Raw genomic sequence first — 23,169 nt, 5'->3', positions numbered from 1 at the left:
CTCCACCTTACTTTGAAATAATCTGGCCAGATCTTCACATAATTCAGAACTTGCGGGAATGGCCGCGGGAGCCGGGTCAGCCAAAGCTGCCACCGTCGCAAACAGTTCCTTCGCCGAGTTCTTAGCCAAGTTTATGCGGTTGGTATAGAATTCTTGTTTTGCCTTCCCCACCGTTTTTTTATAAGTTAGGAGACTTTGTTTCAGACGACTTCTATCACTTTCCCTATATTCCTTCCGCCAGACCCTTTCCAATATTTTACATTCCAGCTTGTGATTTCTTAATTCCTCCGAGAACCACGGCGCTGAAGGCCGTGCTCTGGCAAGGAGGCGTAGTTTGGGTGGGGCAAGGAAGTTGCACGCTTTATCAATCCAACTAGTGTGGGCAAGCGCCGCCGCTTCCATCTCTGATGGAAGGGGCTCCTTTGAGGAGAGCAAATAATCTTCCAATGCGCTACCCTCAATTTTATTCCAGGCCCTGCATACCCTGGCTGTTTTAGGTGGGCACCCCCCACCTTGGGATTTAGGCACCGAGATGGCAAATAGCAGCGCCCTGTGATTGGACCAGGTGAGTGGTAAAGATTTAGTAAAGCCCGGAGTGGGGTGGTTCGAGAAAATCCCGTCTAGGGTATGGCCGGCGTTATGCGTGGGGCCACTAACCAGTTGTTTAAGGTCACCCCCCTCCATCAGGTCAATAAGTGCGTAGGTGTCTGCATCCATGGGGTTTTCTAGATGGAAGTTAAAATCTCCCAAGACCGTAAAGTCCTTGGAGCATAGTCCCTCCTCCAGAATACTTCCAACAGAGCTCAGGAAGATGGTTTTAGAGCCAGGGGGTCTATAAACTAAACATCCATTAAATGACTGATGGTTGCCTAAGGTAAAGTTAAAAGCTACCGCTTCACAGGCGTCCACAGTTAACGGGTGAAAGAGAGCGTTAAGAGAGTCATGATAGACCACTGCCAAACCTCCACCTTTCCTCAGTGGCCGGTCCCTCGTAAAAGTAAGGTAACCAGGGGGAGTGGCTTTAACTAAGTCCGGGCCGGAAGCAGCGTCCGTCCACGATTCAGTCACAAAAGCGATTTTAATATTTTCTTCCTGTATTAACAGCGCACACTCCAAGCTGTGCTTTACCAACGATCTAGCATTCACCAGGAGGCACTCAAAGGTACATTCCACCACTTTATACTTTCCTCGATCTACTCTGAATGAGGCCTTAATGGGGGACATTAATACCGCAGGGATCGCTCTCGTACAGCCTAAGCAGGCACGTGGGCTTGATGGTTGGTCCTTATTCATATTTAGAACAACACAGCTAGGTTTCCTCCCAGGTCCCATCAAGTCTCGCAATGTTTCTGAGCTATATGTCACCCTCTGTGGATCTCCCCTCGTGCAACCGGCAGCGTGCGTGGCCCTAGGCCCGGGCCAGGCTCGGACGGGCGCAGACGGGCTTGCCTTTGGCGCGCCACCGGCGCGCCACCGGCGCGCCCGCTGCGCGCGTCCGCTGTGCGGTCGCGTCACCGCGACCTTTATGCACCAGGGGAACAGGGTAGGAGAAAGACTAGACTGCTCGACCTTGGCCCACCACAAGATGGCGGCCGTCCGGCGAGCGTCCGGTCGCAGTTCCCCTCCCTGTCTCCACCCTTGAGCTAAGCTAGGGGCTAGGAGCTCGCAAATCAGCCTGCCCCTCCTGCCAGGAAATCGGTATTTACAACAAGGGGTAAATTGATAAAAACTGCACTTTTTTAAAAACGGGGTAAAATGATACAAATATCTCCGTTATTTAGGAGCTGCGCACCGGACCTAATATTGCACAATATTGCACAATAACAACCTGATAAAACTAACAACCAGATTAAAATTGACTAATACCTCCCTAGCTCCCGACTCACGCCTCAGGAGCAATACAGGACGCGCGGTCGCGTCATCGCGACCTTTATGCACCAGGGGAACAGGGTAGGAGAAAGACTAGACTGCTCGACCTTGGCCCACCACAAGATGGCGGCCGTCCGGCAAGCGTCCGGTCGCAGTTCTCCTCCCTGTCTCCACCCTTGAGCTAAGCTAGGGGCTAGGAGCTCGCATATCAGCCTGCCCCTCCTGCCAGGAAATCGGTATTTACAACAAGGGGGTAAATTGATAAAAACTGCACTTTTTTAAAAACGGGGTACAATGATACAAATATCTCCGTTATTTAGGAGCTGCGCACCGGACCTAATATTGCACAATATTGCACAATAACAACCTGATAAAACTAACAACCAGATTAAAATTGACTGATACCTCCCTAGCTCCCGGCTCACGCCTCAGGAGCAATACAGGACGCGCGGTCGCGTCATCGCGACCTTTATGCACCAGGGGAACAGGGTAGGAGAAAGACTAGACTGCTTGACCTTGGCCCACCACAAGATGGCGGCCGTCCGGCGAGCGTCCGGTCGCAGTTCCCCTCCCTGTCCCCACCCTTGAGCTAAGCTAGGGGCTAGGAGCTCGCATATCAGCCTGCCCTTCCTGCCAGGAAATCGGTATTTACAACAAGGGGGTAAATTGATAAAAACTGCACTTTTTTAAAAACGGGGTAAAATGATACAAATATCTCCGTTATTTAGGAGCTGCGCACCGGACCTAATATTGCACAATATTGCACAATAACAACCTGATAAAACTAACAACCAGATTAAAATTGACTGATACCTCCCTAGCTCCCGGCTCACGCCTCAGGAGCAATACAGGACCCTTTGAAGTTAATCAAGTTCCTGGGCACTGCCCAAATGGTAATCTTGCCAAAGGGAGCAGTTTTGCAAATCATAAAGAGCTTGAGCACTCAGAGATCTGTACCTGTAGGTTATGCAAATTAGCCGCCAGATGCTTTAGGCTGGGGAAAGGTAACTTTCTAAAAGTACTGTTTGCTTAATATTTGATAAACATCTGACTTCACCAGTGAATTGTGCTTTTAGTCAATATTACAGAGAGTTCATAAACTAAATGTATTGCTTGTTTCTAGCCTAAGATAGCAATATTAACTTCAATAGTGCATCACAGTGTATCTCTGTGGATCAGCCAACTTTGCTACAGTGAAAATAGCTTTTTGGTGCTAGCCACTGTAAGGACATGTTTAATATCACATTTCTACATGTCCTTCTTTTAAATACCCTGCTCCCTACGTTATGGAAGGTAAAGTGTGCTTAAGGGTGGCTTTATAATATTTAAAAGGAAGGTTTACACCTGACAAAATGTTTTATTTTGAAAGGTGGATTTGCAGTTTTTAACCAGCACCACTTGGGCTACAATGGTAGTCCTGAAGCCATGTTTGTGCTGCCACTGTTCTTGGATCGCAAAATAGATGCTGCTGTCTACTAATTCCATTTAACGTACCTGCCCTGGGTACAGTTTGTACCATTATCTACCGACTTATATGTTTGTTAAATATGCCAGTTGGGGTTATGCGAATTATGATAAAAAGGAGAGAACAGCTATTTTACTACAGATTAGCAGGGGTAAAGTGATCAGAGTTAAGCTTCCATAAAAAACAGATAGGGCAAAAATCTGGGTTTACCATGCAAAAGATGGTCGTTTTCTACATCTACATCTGCAGTAAAGAAAATGCCCCTTTATCAGCAAAAAGAAAGGTTTTCAGAACAACGTGACCATTACATTTTGTACAAAAAGGTCTTTTATCATTAAAAATCAGGTCATCAAAGAGATGTAATGTGTTGGTTCTGCAGAAAACAAAATACAAATGTATATCTCTTAGCCCATCAGGATCTACAGTACATTGAAGATATCAGCATAATTTAAAAGTGAGTTGTAATAATTTAATTAGGTTTCGACTGGGAAATAAATGTATCCTGGAATATGTTTTAGGGAGCTTCACACTACACACACAACATAATAGAAGTTAATATAAGCAAGCCTACACATCTCCACTGGGCACTGTGAGAAGGAATCTTCTACGAATATGTTATTTTTAATGTGTCCAAATGTTTAAGTTCAAGGTAAGAAAAAGTCCACATATGCCTTTTCATGCGTTTCTAAGGAAACCTAGGCAATACTTCTACAGTCTAGTGTATGAGTCAATAACAAGAAGGTGTATTTTTCAGTCGCTAAACCTCGTCATGTATGTGTCTATACAGAAAGCCCATTTTCAGGACAGAATAAGCTGGGAATCAATGAGACATATTTAGTCTCTACATTGCACTGCTTCCCCTGCCTAGCTGGGGTTCCTTGTGAATACTGTGGCAGGTCCAGGCCTAGAATTTGTCTTCAATACAGTAATCATATAGTACAATGTGGATAGAAATGATAGGCAAAGTTTTGGGTTTTAACTAGATGTCTCATTCCAAGTAAAATCTGATACTTTTGAGCTACAAACATTGATTTATAAATATGCAGGTTAAGCTATAGATAAAATGAACTTCTAGAATTGAGTGTAATATACTGAGGCCACAGGTCACACATTTTCAGTTGCACTATTAACTACAATTAATTAATTTAGCTGAAGGCACATGATAAAGATCCATTTGATGCAATCGGCTATACAAAGATAAACGCACATCTGAAAAACTCTAAATTAAATAAATAAAGGCATACTTTTAGCATGCTTGAAACAAAACATTACTTCCCATTCTTAAAAAGATTGCCATTGTTTGGAATATGTCTTTTTAATTTTCATTTGCCTTTGCTTTTGCAGATACCATCCTATGAACAATGGATTCCACCACGAGTCCAGAGTCCAGTCAACAATGACCTGGTAGGATCAAAAGAAAAAGATAACAGCGGAAGTCTTTTTGACATGCTCATTTATTATTTTTGGGATAGTTATATACTCCGTGATACATGTTCTAAACGTGCCAAATATGGACTCTTGGGCCCAGATTTACTAACACTTTGTGCTGGGTTTGCATCATACAAGTGACACAAACTGGTGCAATGTCTTGAATTGGAATTGACTTTCTAGCACAAAACTTGTTTTGCTCTGGAAGAGGCCCTAAAGTAACGCAAAGTACCAATATGCATTACTTTGTGTCATGGGAGTGTACCATTTGTGGCACTGGTAATCCCATGCAACCACCCATGTGTTTTGTAAGCAAATCCATATCTGCTAAGGTAGACAGAGATTTTCTCAAAACATTTGTTTAAGTTTACAAGTCGGATGTAATGTACAGCATGCATACATAACTAGAAAACGTTCTATGTCTGAGCATAGCATATTATACTGGAAGGCTGTGCTTCTGGTACCAAACCTATGCTAGATATCATGCAGACACCCTTGCAGCATAATGCATTATGCACTACAACCTTTCAGTTCCTGCCTCATGCATGTAATGGAAAATTGCTTTCTCCGTGACTGCTCAGCTGACAATACCGGATTTTCAAAAAGCATTGATAGTGAAGTGAATGAAGAATTATTGCGATCAAGTGGTATTGCTGCTGAGGTCTAATTCATTCAGATGCACTTTTTTTCAAATGGTGAATCTTGATAGCTCTTTACTCTGGAGTACAATAGTTCTGTCATGAAATATGTTCCCCAGGGACAATCTTCTTGTCTGACAGCAAATGGTCTACATGGTTAAAATGACTGATTCCAGATTTGACATGTTTCTTATTAATTATTGCTGATGTCTTACTCATGCTGCAGCTATGGAGATTATTTACTGAGTGGCTTACGATTTCTTCTTTCAAGTCTTGTCATTGGCTTATGTATCAAACAAATGCTACTAGCTGATCCGCTTGTAGGGTCTATCACATAAATTCTTCCTATAGCATGCTTCTGACACACATAAGATATATACAAGTCACTTCCCCATAAATGTTCACAATACAAGAATAATTGTTTTATGTTGTCTGTGACTGAATTTTATAGTTCAGCTCATTATAACTTCAGGATAATATCTCAAAATAACAGGTAGCAAAACATATTTTTTATTTGTATTTGTTGTACATAAGACAGTTTGCAAGGCTATTTCTTACTCATTTGATTGACCTTGAACATTATATCAAATTCAAAAACAGAAGCAGAAAGTATAATCTGTCAGGCAGATATGCACATTATGCTCTGTTCCATACAATGTTTCCTGTACAATTAAATGAAATTACTATTTGATGAACCTGAAACTAATCATACTTGCTTAAAATGACCCTGAAGTGCTGCCTTGCTCGATTCACAAATTTAGGACATGTAGCAGACACTGCAGTGTCTGTGAGTACAGTTTTAAACTGCCATGTGGACCTAGCAAGTGAACCCACTTGGCAGGCCCAAACCTTCCCATTTTCAACAGGTAAGGCAACCCTAAGGTAGGCCCAAGGTAGCCCCATGGGCAGGATGTAGTGTATTTAAAAGGAATGTACTGTTGTGTTTTACATGCCTTGATAGTGAAATACTGCTAATTTCATTTTTCACTATTACAGGGACCATCTCTCCCATAGGTTATCATTGGAGCTACCTTGTAACCTCTTACAAGTGTAACTTTCAATTGAGAATAGATGAAGATTTGGAGTTTGGGGTCCCTGAACAATTTAAAAATACATATTTTAGTGAAGTTGGTCTTTGAATGGCACATTTGAAAATACAACTTTTAGAAAGTGGGAATTTTCTTGCTTTACCATTCTGTAACTCTGCTTGCCTGTGGAATCCACGTCTAGTTTAGACTGACAGTTGGCCCACACAAAGGAAGCTGATGGGTCTTCCTGAGTTAGAGTGGTGGGAGGAGTTGTCACGGACACCTAAATAGGGCTGTGCATGTCTACACACAAAGCTATCACACCCCCGTGTAGTGTGTCTGGAGCCAGGTCAGGGAAAGGCAAAGTCTTGTGCACTACAAAGACTTTCTTTGATGTTTGCCTACTTCAAAGGAAGAACCTGGTATAAGCACTGGAGCTGAGACACCATAAGTTTAGAACACTACTGGATTAAGTGGAGATTTTGCCAAAGCGAAGTCCTGGAGACGCTTTAGGAGGGGAACTGCCGCTCTGCTTGTTGCCATGCTGTGCTGGCCCACTGCTTGCTTTTCTGTCTTGGAAAGTGAAAGGACTGGACTTTGTGTTCATCATCCTGCTTGCCAACGTTCTCCAAGGGCTTTTGTGTGCTTGCCTCCTGTTAAGAAGTCTCCGGGCCATCAGCGTATCACCTAGAGCCCCTGAACACCTCTGCTGGGAGTTCTGCCCTGCCAAATAGTACCAATTCCAGTTCTGGGCCCTTGGACATGGCTTCTGTCACAAGAAGAGAAGAAAACCGACCATCAACCTTTATCGAATGTTTTTCCAGCCGCAATCTTGCAATGCTGTTGAGCAACCAACACATCGCCGTGGTGCGGCAAAAGAATTGTCAAAGTGCCTGCAGTGTGGCCCAAAGATTGCCAAAGCCTGAGTCCTGAGCAGCGTATTTCTGGTGTCCGTGACACCCGTTCCAGCTTCGGTGCAAATCCTGCCGTGTGGCTGAAGAAATCGATGCATCACCTGCTCACAGCTGGTAAATCGACGTAGGGCCTGTTTCGCCACTGCAACACCAACCCAGCACATCTGGATTTGTGATGCATCGCACCTGTGTGTCAAGTTCTTCATAAACTTTGTCTAACCGTAAGGACTCAAAGCCGCTTTTCTGGAGATCGACGCAACACCTCCCCTCACAGTAAAGAACCGACGCAACACTTCCCCTGAGCTGCAGTAAGGAACCAACGCATCACCTCTCCTGGCAGTAAGGAACCGACACATCATCTCCCCTTGGAGAAAGGAATCAATGCATTGCTTTGCTTTTCTGGTGCCTCACCTCCCCTGTGCTTGTTTTTGTTTTTGATTTTACCGCATCTCAGATTCTTTGTGATAAAATGTGCGCATCCGTAGTTTTTGATGCCTGAACTATTTTGAACCTTTTGAAAGTGATATCTTGTATCTTGGCTTATGGAAGTGGGATTTTTGTTGTTTTATTCAGATAAATATTGGTTATTTTTCTAAACTGGTGTGGTGTCCTTCTGTAGTATTTTCACTATGTTACTGTGTGTTTATGTGCAAATACATTACACATTGCCTCTGAGATAAGCCTGACTGCTTGTGCCAAGCTACCAAGGGGGTGAGCAGGGGTTATCTTGATTGTGTAATCCCCTTGGTCTGACTAGAAGGAAGGGTTCCTACTTGGACAGGGTGCGAGCCACTGCCAACTAGAGACCCCCCATTTCTAACTCTGCAATTTTAATGTGCATCCAAATCATATCAATTGTTTGCCTGCCCGTCTATTGACTCTGAACCTATCCCAGTTGGTCACTTCCCTTTCAAATCAGCTGGCCATATTTAATTTGCTCAAACATTCTCTCTCTAATGGTAGATTCATTTTGACCCAGGACCTGGTCTGACTATCATAATTATGCCTTTCTCTTCCATGTATCGATCAGAATGACTGCCTACTTCAATACAACTTAAACATTTACAATCCTGGGTTATGATTGACAAGCAAAATATTTTATGTCAATTTGTGTCCTCTAAGCTAAACTATGTAGGATATATGCCGGAAGCTGTCAAACCCTCCAGTCAATGGCTTTAGCAGCAATTAATCAAATTGCTCCTCTGAGAAGTATAGCATTCCCAAACACTACCCATTAGCTTGATGGTTTTCAGGCGATTTCATGACAGAAAAAAAAGAATTGGAAAAGATTAGCAAGAATTGGATGAGAACATTTGATTTGGTGGATAAAAACATTATTAAAACAGCCATTAAAAATATCATGATGCTATTTGGAAAACCCAAGCCCAATGCTCTTATCAAATTCTCTCAGCTATTAAATCTTCACAATAGTACAATCTTTTCTTGCTCCCATTGCTTGGAATTGGATGATTACTGAATCAGCTGAATTGTCTGAAAGTGTGTCTCTAAACATAGAATTGAGCCGATTTCTGCTGAATTTGAGACCTTTACAGTTAATTCTGAATCTATGAAGGCTCCTTTCAACAGTTTCCCCAACTTTCTACCTCTGCAGCACTTTTCCCCTTAGCAAAGATGAATTCGATCACACTGGGAGAATTTGTACAGGAAATACTTTAACTGTGGTATTGGTTCACCTTTATATCCTTTCCCTCCAAACACCTTAGTCAAAGCATTGTCAGCAGTTAACCCACTTTTGAACTACTTGTTCAAACAATCTTTCAATTATGCAGTTGATCCGAAAAAGCTAGAAACAAGCCCATGTGGTTCCTTCCTAAAAAGCAGACGTGGATCCCATGGATATGGCAAACTTAAGGCCTATATCATTACTTATAGCTGCTTCTAAAGTGCTGGATAAATTGGTAAATGGTCAACTCTCTCACTACCTTGACACACAGGACCTGCTTCTTATCACCCAATCTTGTTTCACACCAAGATTTAGAACAGAATCAGCACTTGCTGAGGTGTTTAATGAGATTAGTTTACATCAAGGTAAATCTTCTGCATTTGTGTTGCTAGATATTTCGGCTAGGGGTCAGTGGAACTCACAGAGTTTCATAAAAATGTGTTGAAAGTGTGCATGTTGCATTGCTTGCACTGCAATTTAGTGCCAGTAGCTTGAGAAGCGCTGACAAATCAGTGCGAACTGCACCATGTGGTGTGCTAGAGAACACCAACATTCATGTTGATTTTGCTGCCCCTTGAGTAGAAAATTCGTTTGAGCTGCATCAAATCTACTCGAGAAGCAGCCCTCTGACCATGACTGAACGCTCACATTTCTGGAGCCTTGCATTAAATAATGCCGCTATGTGGTGACTTGCGGAATTTGTCTGGAACTCCGCATTATAATGTGGAGTTACCGAAATCCACCAATTCCGTGGGCGGAATGAAATATTCCACTTGCCCCTAATTTCAGCAGCCTTTGATACTGTGTCTCTCTCCGTTCTACTGCAACACTCAGTTAACATTCAAGTTTGCGATTTAGCACTGAAGCCTGACAGTCCACCTCCCTCTTTTTCTCCTTCTACTGAGCCATTGAGACACAGAGTCCCGCAGAGCTCTTCTTGGAGCCCAATGATGTTTAAAGTTTATATGGCCATTCTCGCTCCATCATCCAGTCTTTCAGCATCAAAGTGGTGTCATAGGCGGATGATACACAACTCATGTTTTTCTACCAAAAAACCTTATGATGAGCTTCAGAAAACCTTCTAACCACCCACGTCAATTCCACACCAAACCTAGGTCTCAAATTTTATAGTGGTGTCTTCTTTCTTCCGAAAGTTGTGATAGTGCTTACTACTTGCTCCTCATGCTTGTAGTCTTTAAAAATCATTAACATTGTCTCTAATAACATCTGTAATACTGTTCTCCATTCACTAATCATTGGAAGGTTAGATAATGTAAATGCTGTATATCAGGATGTGCCTCTCTACCTGGGTTGGCCATTTCATGTAGAACAAAATGCAACAGCCAGTCTCCTACCTAATATTCTCAGACGTGAGTCCCTTGCTCACTTTTCCACTGGATTCGACCCTTTGTACCACTAATATTCTCTGGCAGCAATTAATCACACCACATTTGATGAGGTTACATTGGCTTCCGGTACACAAGTGGATCCACTTTAAATGCCTGATGTTGACTTCTAGAGTTCCCATAAAAAAAGGCACCAAACATCTGCTAAACAGACCCTGTCGCGATCAACCTAATAGACTGCATAGGTACTTCCGTTAATGATTATGGAAGTCTGTAGGACTCAAAAAGGACGCTCTTGTTCCTTGCTGGCCTCCAATCTGTGGAATGAACCACCATTGTGCCTCCAAACCTTCTGAACTTGGGCGCATATTTTCAAACAAATGTTGGAGCGCTGTGTTACGCCAAATTTGGCAAGGCCACGCTACAACATTTTTATAACGCAGGGGTGCACCATATTCACAAGAATACAGCGCGCCCTTGTGTTTCCCCTAGCGTTAATGCTAAAAAAGCTGCCTAATGCCAGTGCAGGCCGCCTGCCGCCATGTTGCAAGGGCGCCTGCACTGCCAGGGTGATTGTTTATGTGCAGGAAGGGACACCTTCCTGCACATAAACAATCAATAATGGCAGTTTGCACTTTCTATGTGTGCTGCTGGAAGGAGCAAAGAAATTAATATTTCTCCTCATATTGCCATTCTAATACCAGTTTTTTCCTGATCTTAGTTTTTGATGCTGCCCCAGCCTTGTAAATATGGGGCAGCATCAAAAAGCAATGGGTTTTGCTGTGGAACTGTGCTCAGAGGACTGTGGCAGAGAGGGGCACATTTACAAGGTAGCGTTAAGCCATGTAAAGTGGCCTAGCGCCACCTTGTAAATATGGGGAATGCCGCTCGGCCACTGGAGCGTCATAAAAAGTGACCCTCCAGTGTTGTTAAGGGCTTGTAGATATGCACCTTGGTTTTTAAAAAACTTGGATATTTCATACCCTTCAAATGTATTCTTACTTTTTCCGATTTACTTACTTAGCACAAATACACTCTTTTGGGCAGCTGTTGTGCCATGTAAATTTTCATTCCTTCATTCAATCAAAACATTCAAAACCAAATCCAAATCCAATCTATGAAACTCTTGTTTATTCTAAAGAAGCCATATGTTTGCTATATTTGACCATGTAACATTACAACAAAATAAGTTCATGGGGCTGATTCATAAAATAATTCATGAACATGGTGAGTAGAACTATAAGAGTATTCTTACAAGCCTTTGTGAATAGGCCCTGAAACGTTCAACGCCCTATTAGTAAAATTGAAAAGGGGGCACAGAACTTTCTATTTCTACTATATGCAAATGAATATACCTTACATGTCCCATTTATTTCCCATTAAGATGGTTTAAAACCAATTCACAAATGCATCTAATGGTTACTAAAAGAGAACTGTCGGAGTGATACTTTACATACTCCAATATGCCTTTCTGAATAGGCTCCATTGTGTTTCAGATCACCATTTAGATTCTCCACAGTGCACACGCCTTCCCAGCAGATAATTCCATACACACAGGCATTCTTACCTAAACAACACCAAAAATAAGCTTTGCACAAACTTTGGGGGATATTCTCCAGAACGTGTGATAATTCTCACAAAATTAGCTTAACGCAACTGTGCACATTGAAGTCTATCACGACAAAATACCACTGTGTTAACGTTGTATTCCCAACCCGGTGGCACCATGCGATATGTTAGAAATGGGATTTCTGGTTGGCTAAGGCTTGCGCCAAAGCCAGGCAGAAACCACCACTCTAGTCAGGGCAAGGGAGTTACACGCCAAGATAACCCCTGCTTACCCCCCTTGGTAGCTTGGCACAGCAGTCAGGCTTATCCCAGAGGCAATGTGTAAAGCGTTTGCACAACACACACACACAGCAGCAACACACTAGACACACCACAAAAAGGAACTCCACACAAGGGTATATATAAAAAAGAGCCTTTGTATTACCATAAACACATTAGATCATAATCACGCAGATACACTGTGCCAACTGGCACTGGGCAGTATTTACAGGGGATTATATACACATGACAGGGCCACGTGGGCCACTGTCAGAATCAGCACTTAGTAGAACTAGCACTTCTAGAACATAGAATACTTGTAGCACAAAATAACAATTGTTGAACACAACCAGTAACCACTGGTAAAAGGTAGGTACACACTACTCAATACTAATCACCATAGGCATAGATCACGCAGGGACACATAACCTCCCTAGTATAAACTATACTAGGCAAAACAACCTCCTAAGCATGAAAACACAGTTAGAGGTATCACAGGCATAAAGGCATTGTACATTACGCATAAATCATATTAAGCAATTATCAACACAAATCACCAATCACCTTGTGCAAGAATCACATTAGATCCTGGCCCCTGGCACACTGGCCTTCCCTGGGGCTCAAATGCCCGATGTCAAGTATGTCCCGGCTGGCTGCGCACGCAGCCAAAAGAAGGGTGCGCAAAATAACAGGCCTAAACATGGCAGCTGCCACTACTTGCTGGGCAGGTGTGAGGTAGGGAAAAAATGCGGCAAGGGCTCTCAGTAGCCCTTTAAACAAATGGCGCCAAACGTTGGAGCCACGGAGCTCAGGAAAACAATCAGCCACACGTTGGAGCCCTGCACCGGCTCTGGAGATAATTCGGGCCCTCAACCACAGGGGGGGCAACACGGGGAGAGCACATGGGCCCCTTTGGCCCTTTTAGAAATTATGGCCACGTAGGAGCTCCGGCCTCTGTCTCCTGGGACCTCTCTGTGTGTGTGCTCCTCTTGCTGTGGGGGCGGGCGCCAGAAATGTGCCTCGGGCCCCCCTTTCCTGTAAGCACCTCTTAACGCGGCTGGCAGTGGGGCTCTCCCTCACGCGGGGGAGCTCCGCTCTTTCCCGGACACGGCCTCCGCTGGGGCGCTTCTTGCGGCCAGTGAAGGATGTTCCCGGTGAGCCTCAGGTTCTAGTTGCCGGCACACGCGTGGCTCCTCCTGACACACAGGAGCCCTGTCACCGCCTGCAGCCCTCTTCCGCCTAACTCGGCTCCACGGGGCACCAGCGGGCAGTCTGGGGCTTTCCCTCTCTCCTTGGTAGCCCCAGGGGATGACGCAGCAATCTTCTTCCAGGCACAGGAGTGCGGGGTGGGCTCCCATCCGCTTCCTGTTGTAACTTGCCTGCACTTCCGGGTCGCCGCAGGCAGAGTGGCGGCCCTTAGTATTTTCACCTCACGACGGCTGTAGTTCGGGGTAGGCTCCCGATTAAAGCACAAAGTCCTTGGCGGGGTGGGCACCCGCTAGGGATATAAACCGGCGAATATGCGGGGTGACACTCGGATTCCCCCAAATGTGGCAGGAAATGCGGGGTGGGCACCCGCCCCGCCAATAAGCACAATTGCGGGGGGGGGGGAAGACTCCACACTGGGGGTCCCCACACCAGAAAAGGATCGCAGCACACCACAGAAATGATCGCAGCCTCGTGCTGCCGTGCAAATCAGAGGCGCTGCTCCTCGTAGCACCAAAGTGAAGCGCTCCTCAAAGAATGGAGATCCAGCGCTTCTCTAGAAATGGAAATAAAGCACTCCCAGGTGCTACAGGCAAAGTCCAGTAAAGTCTTGGAATGAAGGGGGGGCAAAGACTGGGTCCAGGGGCCAGCTCACATGGCCCTCCAGCAGGGAGGCAGTCCCCAGTTGTGGTTCCTCCTGGCACCCAGCAGCAGCAGGCCCCCCTCAAGTCAGGAACAAGAATGAACACCTTTCATGGGGTCACAGCCCATTTTTATACACATATTTCCTTTGCCTGGCAGCACAGGGTTAAGGAAAAACCAGATGCAACTGGTTTTGGAGCACTTTGTTGTGCTCAGCCCCTCTCCCCATTCACAGGACAGGCTAGGGACATCAGACACACCACAGGGGGCAGAGCCAGCATTGTGGAGGGAAGGCCCAGCCCTATTCAGGTCCCAGGTGCACTCCTCCCTCTCATCAACATGCAGATCTCTCCATTCACCACCGGGGCAGACCCATGCTGACTCCTGGAGCCAGGCACACCAGCCAGCTCCAGCCAATCACAAGCCAGACAGTTAATTCACATTTACTACACAGACATGCCAACTGCTAGAAGTGGCACTTCTACACTAGACACATTAAATCTGCGCACACTGTCGCGCAGCATTTAATCTCACGAGTTTGCACATACCAAACTCGCCCCTGCACTCCCCACACATCAGGAACTACCATGAACATACATATTCCCCATGCATTCCTATGGGAGGGCAGTCCAATCTCACCACACGCACTCATACTGCACACGCACTTTACACTGGGACACAGTGTTAAAGTGCGCAGAAGCCAAAAACAACTAGTATCAGGTCACAATTAAAAGCAAAAAGTTTAGGGGTAAACCTGCCAAAAGGGCCAAGTCCAACACAATAGTATCAGGATAACGTGTCAAATGACCGCAGAAAAATCAACCTGACGCCGAAATAATGCGAAACACAAAAGTGAAAAAAGTTGTGATGCTCCAAATCTCGATACAAAAATCAGCGACAACCAGCGACAGGCATGCAATACCCACGCGTCATGCGGGAAAATGCATTATAAAAGCAACAAAAAAAACACACCAAAACTAAATCAAATTGCGTAGCATCATGGATGTACCCGGGCCGAGTGTAGAGGACAAGCTGAACCCCACAAACCCCACGGAGGACCAGCCAGGAACCCCGTTCCAGTTCGGGGAAGGGCAAAGAGAAGAGGAAGAGGAAGACGGGGTTCAGTCCGCAGGATGACCGGATCATCGTCACGGAGGTGATAGGACACTACCAACAACTGTTCGTCACCTCCACTGCGACATTGGAAACAAAAATGGAAATATGGCAGTCCATCGTAAACAAAGTGAATGCAGTCGGAGTGTTGAGGAGGTCAATGGAGGAGGTCAAGAGGCGCTGGCATGATGTGCAAAGCCAAACCAACAGAAACTCACTGAAGAGGAAGGCAGCAAAGGCGACTGGAGGTGGGAGTCCTGCCCCACAGGAGGAGCTGGATGAGCTGAAGGAAATGGTGGCCACAGTCATCAGTGTGGAGACGGTGCAAGGAGTTGGGAGCCCAGACACAGCTCAGCATTACCTGAGCCAACAGTGACAGGGTGAGTAATGGCCAGTGACTGGGGGGATGGAGAGAGATGGGCACAATGGCACACATGCACAATCATGTGTAGCACACTGCACACGCACAATGATTGTGGAACATGTCCTTGATACCCTTGGCACACTGCAGCACACATAGAAACAGCAAGTAGGCCCCCGTCCACTATGTGCACATAGGGGCCCCACTCCCTATCACCAATCCCACAACCTACCCATGCACACGTGCTGAATCCAGCAAAGCAGTGGCTCTGTGAGCCACACTGACAATGCAGGTGACACCGCATGACCGATAGCATGGCTGCAGCCAAAATACATGAGATGTACAATGCATCAACATACATGGAACACACTGTTAACCTGTATCTCCCCTTTACATTGCAGAGGGACAATCAACAACTCCTGCAGAGCAGAGCAGACATCTCTTCAGTGATGATGAAGAGGACCCCCTGGCCATCTGCTCCGACACCTCACAACGGGTCGTAGGCAGCCTCTACACCCCACCTCCAGGAACAGGTCAGCCAAGCCGCATCGAGGTGACCCCACCCCCTGCACAGACCACACAGCAGGAAGCACACACCACCACGGCTGGCTCACAGGATCCCCCCGACCAACACATAGCATTCCAACGCCGTGTGTTAGGGTGCCAGAAAAAGATGGCTGATCAGCTGTGGGTGAGGCAAGAACTGTCTAGTCAGACAGGCTCCAGCGATGACAGCACAGAGTTGCATAGATTTGGAGGACAATGGAAACCATGGAGCTGATGCAGGCTGGAAGTATGGCTGCCATGGCTGAACACCAGTGAGATGTAGCTGGGGTCTTCCATGCCCTGCAGATCCTCATCTTGCCATTGCTGCCACAGAGCCTGTCCCAGATGACTGCTGCTGGAAGTTCAGCACACACATCTCCTCCCCCTGATGTGTCATTGGCACACAGTGATGCAGCACTACCACCTTCGGCCCATGATGTGTCAGTGGCACACAGTGATGCAGCCATAACACCACCACACACACCTGAAACACCAGACACAGAAGACATGTCAGAAGAGTAAGATGTGAATGGTAATGACTATGTGAGGAAGGAGGAAGTAGCATCCATCCCCGCCATATGGCCTGTACTTGCCTGGTTCAGCCCTATGCATCATGCCCTGGAACAACACCTCCCACTGTCCCCCGAAACACTCTGCGACATTCACCTGGACCCCCACATGGACTGCCATATCTGCTCTGGTTACCAATGACACAGCTATCTGGCTGCAGACTGAACTCTTCCTCTTTCAATTGACTTTTCATTCCCCAAAGGACTCTGGTTGGCCCTCCACTGGGCAACCATGTAATGTGGGGTTGGCATGGCCATGTACTGCTCCAGTTCCGACACTTCACAGAATTTGAATAAATCATTACAAATCACACAGATGTGTCATGTCTATGTTCAATCAAGTACAAAAGTATGGATGAATGTAGGGACAGTGCTTGCACTAAAAGGTACACCCTGGGAAATGACATCAATGAGCATGTTTGACCCTGGCCCACATGGCCAATTAGATGAATGTGAAGGTGTGAACTATATGTGGCCTCATTGCACATGAACAACAATATCGCAACCCCCACAACGTAGCGACACGTCCATGAAATAGGACTTAAATAGGGCTGTGTGTAAAAATGTCAAATTCTGTAGAAGCCCTAAAGCAGTGTCTCCATCACATGTGACAACAGAACATCTCTTTGCATACCTACTCACACACATCTGTGTGGACACAGCCTGTTTTGATGGATCACATTGATCCACATGGCAAGAAGTTGGACACCATACTTACATTGCCGAAGACTCGTAAGAGCACAGGTTTATAAGCAACTATCCCAACCACAATGTCTGGCTCACAGAGGTGGAGCTGGCAATAGGGACTCACCACCAATGGAAATGTGTCAGTCAGTCCCTTCCTGTGTACGGCAATGCTCATTGAGGCACACGATTTGTCATTCTAATCAACACTCATCACAGTTGAACACAAGTGAAGTTGCGTAGACTTTATCAGCATGTGCTTGTCAGTACAGGAAAGACAAGGGCCACAACATGCAGCCCAATGCTTAAGACACTTACTGGCAGCATAGGAACATGTCAAGGTGCAAGAAATCAGGAGGCAAAAATGAACACCTATCATTGCGGATGGCATTGGTCTCAGCCCCCCTTGCCTTGCTGGACGGGTCATGTGTTGTTTGGCGTCTGCTCATTGCCCCGTGTCAGGGGACACGACTTACACCCCATGGGATCTGCATAGCGCTGTACCACTGGACTGCGTTGACTGTCTGCTCTGCTTACAGTGAACAGGTGAAAGGGTCCAACAAGGTCACATGTCGTACTACATTGCCATGTGTGTACTCTCCCTCCAGCAGTATGTCAGATTAAGGAACTTTGCCAAACGACGCTGTGCAGCTCCGCCCATGGGACTACATTACCTTGCACAGGTGTGTGTCAACACGCGTAGGTTGACGCACATGCATTCTGAGTCCAGGCGAATGCAGACATGCCCACTGTTGTGGTGGGACATGTGACCATTCCTCCGAGATGCAACAAGGTGTTGGGACCTGTGCTCTGGGTTACAATCAGTTGTGGCTGCAGGAAGGTAGTTACTCGTCCAACAGTATGTCGTTGTCGAGTTCAAGGAACAAGAGGGAGAGCCAATCCATTAACTGGTCCAGACAGCTGTGCTTCGTCCACACCGTTTCACCAATCGCAACACAGCCCAATAGGGGAGCGCCTCGATGTGGTCACTGCACACGAGGAATTGTGCAATCTCCCATCCCCAACTGCCAGCACATATGCCATATACCAAGGGATCCCATGCACGGATATTACGGTTGCACTCCTGGTCGGGGGCAAACAGGGGGCGCATACACAAGTCATAATCCAGTTCAACTACCATTGTGTTGGGGAAACTTCACTTACAACGCAACTTTTACCACGCAGTGCCTTTACATCGCAACTTTTACAACGCAAACCATTACAACGCATTGCGCTGGGGGGCGCTCTAGGATAGGGAATAGGTTAATTTACTATCCAATAACCTTCCCTAGTGTCCACGGGGACTGGAGTTGGAATAGTAAATTAAACTATACACTATCCAGCGCCCAAAAGCACTATGCGTTGTAATGGTATGCGTTGTAAAAACGCGTTGTAAAAGCATGCGATGTAAAAGCATGCGTTGTAATGTCGTACATCCATTGTGTTGGATAGGCAGACATCCATGGGCCACTCGAATGTGCATGATCGACAGTGGAACCAGGGCTGGACGCAGATGACGTATGCAAGACGGAAGCTCAGACTGTAACTGATGTGCAACACTGCCAGTGGCAGTGATCCCAACAGATGCAGCATACTTGCATGGTACAGTTCCACATGACAGGGGTTGCGCGTGTGCCCGGGATGGCCTTTCATTGCGTTTGTTGGTCTTGTAGAACCGGCACTCTTCTGAACTGCAGCAGTTTTGTGGATGATATGCCACAGCTCGGAGCAATGAGTCGTATGTGGGTGCAACGTTTGGACGTATGGGTTGTTTTTTACTTATGTGTCAAGGGCATCCAATGCTTGTGTACCTCCAGCGGGGACAGCTGTTTGTGGTGTGGGGACACGTTGGTCTTTCATTAGCGCAGTTCGTGGTGTGTGAGTGCCAGCCGCATTCAAGACCAAGGTCGGAGGTTCAGATGTCCTTCCGCCTTATGTTTTGAGACAAAGGAGCTTTCATACCTAATGTTAGTCTGACTACTGCTTGCATTTTTTAAATGTGATGTGGCCTTCACGCTGCAATTGATGCCAGGCCTTAGACTTATGGTGCACCAATAGTGATACACACACAACAGTTGGCATTTATGAGCCAAGAGCCCGATTGGCCTTGCGCTCCTTGTACAATCTCTCTCTTTCTTTCTCTCTTTCCCTCTCTTTCTCTCTCTCCCTCTCTCTCCCTCTGTTTCTCCCCTCTCTCTCCCTCTCTCTCTTTCTCTCTCTCCCTTTCTCTCGCCCTCTCTCTCTTTCTCCCCCTTCCTCTCTCTCTTTCTCTCTCTTTCTCTCCCCCTGTCTTTCTCTCTCTTTCTCTCTTTCTCTCTCTCCCTCTCCCTCTCTCTCCCTCTCTTTCTCTCTCTTTCTCTCTCTCCCTCTCTCTCTTTCTCTCTCTCACAGTCCTTTGATGGGTGCATGACACACCTTCTTATCTTGAATTTTGTCTTGCAGGCTGTGACTTACAGATTGTCCAGGGATGACCCACCATGACTCTTCCAAATAGTCAAAATCGATTGTGATATTTAGTTTGGACTTTCAATGGTGAATGAATGATTCTCCTTTTTCTGACCACATATGAATGTTAATTGTTGTAAATGTGCAACATAAGGTGAATGATTTTATTCATGATTTCGTGAATTAGATGTGCAATATCTTGGTCCGGGGTATGTGGGTGGTGCCCGGGGTAGGACCCCAGGGATCCTACCCCCACCAGTGGGGAGGGGAGTGGTGGGGGTCCTGGGGGTGGTGGCGATGGGTGTTGTGGCCCTCTTGGGTGTCCGAGTTTCAAGATCAGTGGTTCCATGGAATCTGCTGTTCTTTAGTAGTGGCTCTGGGCTGGGCTCCCTTTTATGGTGCAGGTTGTCGTCCGACTTTACACCAGGTAAGAGCAGGTGTTAAATTCCTGTGGCTAATGCGGCTTATCGCATGTTTTGTGATCTTATCTCCGATCTGGCTGGTCGTTGAGAATGTTGTGACGTGGTGTTGTGGCGGCTTCTTGCATGGGAACGCTTACTCTGCATATCATTAGCGTTAGTTGCCGGGGTCATCTGTGGCGATGTATTTTGCGGCTGCTTTCGCAGGGGAACTGGTGATATCGGCTGTTAGCACCAGCTTGTTAATGAGGCGCTAAGTTTATCACCACTTTGGCTGAGATAAAGTGCCGATAACTCGGCGATAAGTCGTGTGAATATGCCCCATACTCTCTTAGGGTGAAATTCTTACAAGCCAATTCACGTCTCCCACTTCCATATATTGCTTCTCACATTAGCAGCTTTAAAGCAGAAATATTTCTTGTTTGTTTAAATATAACATACTGCAAAAATGCAACCATAATAAACATTAATTGTTTTATTTAAAGGATTTTATCAGCTGGATTCCATATAATTGGAGCCTACATTATAACCCTTTTAGAAAAACCCAATTAACACAAACTCTATGTTTCACCTGTATCACAAAGGAAATCACTGACTACCTCGTTTAAGTAACAGCTTTTCTGTTTTTAATCAGAAATGTGTTATCCCTGAAAGAATCTTCAGCTGTTATTTACATACGCCTAGTGTAAAATTAGTTTGCTGCTTTCACTCCCCCTTTCATACAGCAGATAGATTGTTCTGAAAGTTGGAAAAATTACTGCAAAATATACTTTTTTCCATTGAATATCAGCCCGTAATCAGGGAGAGAAAAAATTAAGGTAAGAGACAGTTTTCCTGTTTAGAGACATCTATTTCTTTAGAAGGGTGTAGCTGATTTCCTTCTTCAGGTATTCTTAGGAACTCCACAGGCAGTAGTCCACAAGGAATAAATGTCTCAACAGATCCTTGTAGCAGAACACAATCTGGAGCTTTTCCCACCGTCAATAAATAGCCCCATTTGTCAGTCAAATGTGCCAGATGTGGATTAAATACATGGAAAATATCCACTTGTGGCATAGATTTTGGTCCTAACATGCATTTTTGTATTTCTCCTCTCCCAAGTAACTTTCCTCCTGTGGGAAATTCCAGAGCACGTCTGCAATAAACTGACCTTAAATGTCTGTTCTTCAGGGTGTTGACATGCACCTCTGAATAATGTTTGAGAGCTGAAACAGGGAAGCATAGTTTATGTGCAGACATGATTCAAACTTGCTTCGATAAAAGGTTATACTGTTACACATTATTAGGACTGCTGCATATATTCTTCGTCTCCTATGAGACCATAATGCTGTTGTTGCCAGTATTTTAGCTCTCCTGGAGAAAAATATGCAGCCTAAACATACGTAATCATAAATTACAGGACTTTAACTTTCCACTGGATTAGGGTCTTCTGCGGTTTTGTTAGCACAGTGCCGCACGTGAAAAAAAGATATTGAATACAAATGTCAGCTTTGCTTTACATCTTTACTGTAAGTTCTAGCACACTATACATGAAGATTCTTTGTTCTGAAAAGCGGGCTTTAGAGAAGCCAGTAGTTCTGACTTGCATTTTGAGACCTGAGTAAACTTTGTTAACGAAACAAAAAATGATTACTTTCTGTATGCAATACTTGTTTACGATAAATAATTTAATGTAGAGATTCAGGGCCAGATTTACTAGAGTTTAGCGTGACATTTTGTGTGACGCAAAGAGGTGCAAAGTCCTGTAGACCATTTCAATGTGGATGTGACGCAAAACCTGTTTTGCGTCACATCCACATAGCTGCGTGACGCAAAATAGCGCTGGTGTTGTTTTGCGCGGAAAACATGCAAATCCATGCACATTGGACATAATTGGGTGTTTCCCACGCAAAAATTATGTTCAAACCAGCTGTAATCATATTTACTAAAGTAACGCAAATCTCCGTGAGGTAGCGCATGAGGGATTTGCGCAAAAATATGGCGCAAGTATAAAGCAGGGGCAAAAGAAGCCTGAGCAAAACAAGCAGAGACTGTGAAAGGAGTAACACTGGAGAAATTGACCAGAGGGTACCAAAATGGAGATTGTGATAGTCAGACACAGGCACTGCCTCATTACAGAAGGAGGAAAGAGAGTGAGACAGCGAAAGGAGAGAATAGTTAAGCAAAGGGTAATCTTGTTTGATCTGCGTGAGGAGGACATACAAAAATAAATATAGATTAAGCAAAGATATGATTGTTTCTCTGCTCCCAAAAATTGCACCAGCACTTGAAGATGCAACTACAACATCACATGCCATACCAGCACAAGTGAAACTGATGTCTGTGCTACACCTTTTAGACTCTGGGTCCTTCCAGCATACAGTAGGTGCTGTGGCTTGTGTGTCACAGGGAGTCTTGTTAGCCTTCCTACCCAAAGTCTTGGAAGCAATATTGAGCCTGACACCGCAACATATCAGCCTCCCCAAACCTGGTGCAGAAATCCTGAAAGTGCAGCATGGCTTTTACCAAATAGCCAACTTCCCACATGTTGTTGGTGCAATAGACTGTATCCATGTCAACCTTCTCCCACCATTTGGAACTGCACATCTGTATCGAAATCGGAAGCATACATACTCAATACATGTGCAGGTAATTTGCGATGACAAATACTACTTCATCAACAATGTGTCAAAATATCCAGGATCAGCACATGAATCATACAGATAAGGGTGCACTTGATTAAACAACATAACATATTCATTTGTATTCAGAAACAGACAGCCATAATCTACAACCGTAGAGTGCAAGTGAGATGAATGCAAGGGTGCACTTCGGTGCACTTAACACATTACAAACCATATGGGGTGATAATAAAAGTACTTACCGATGTTGGGGGAGGCTTACTTTTCCTCTCAGGCACTCACAAAAGGCAATGCTAGTTAAAGGAAGGCAGCCACAGTAAGCAGCAGGAGGTGTTAAGACACTAAACATTGCACACAGTGATAG

At 45.3% G+C, this 23,169-nt stretch overlaps 1 protein-coding gene across 1 annotated transcript in view; it reads left to right on the top strand.

Annotated features, from left to right (window-relative positions):
- Positions 1-23,169, top strand: part of LOC144773901 (uncharacterized) — a 146,167-nt gene that overhangs the window by 66,291 nt on the left and 56,707 nt on the right. The window contains exon 6 of the mRNA XM_078658969.1: positions 4,679-4,738. Coding sequence (XP_078515095.1) covers positions 4,679-4,738 — 60 coding nt within the window. The remainder of the gene's footprint in view (positions 1-4,678; positions 4,739-23,169) is intronic.

The sequence above is a fragment of the Lissotriton helveticus genome, chromosome 8 (genome assembly GCF_964261635.1).
Source record: "Lissotriton helveticus chromosome 8, aLisHel1.1, whole genome shotgun sequence".
Classification (NCBI taxonomy): domain Eukaryota; kingdom Metazoa; phylum Chordata; class Amphibia; order Caudata; family Salamandridae; genus Lissotriton; species Lissotriton helveticus.
Note: the sequence above shows the minus strand (reverse complement) of the source record. Positions and strands in the feature narration are given on the sequence as shown.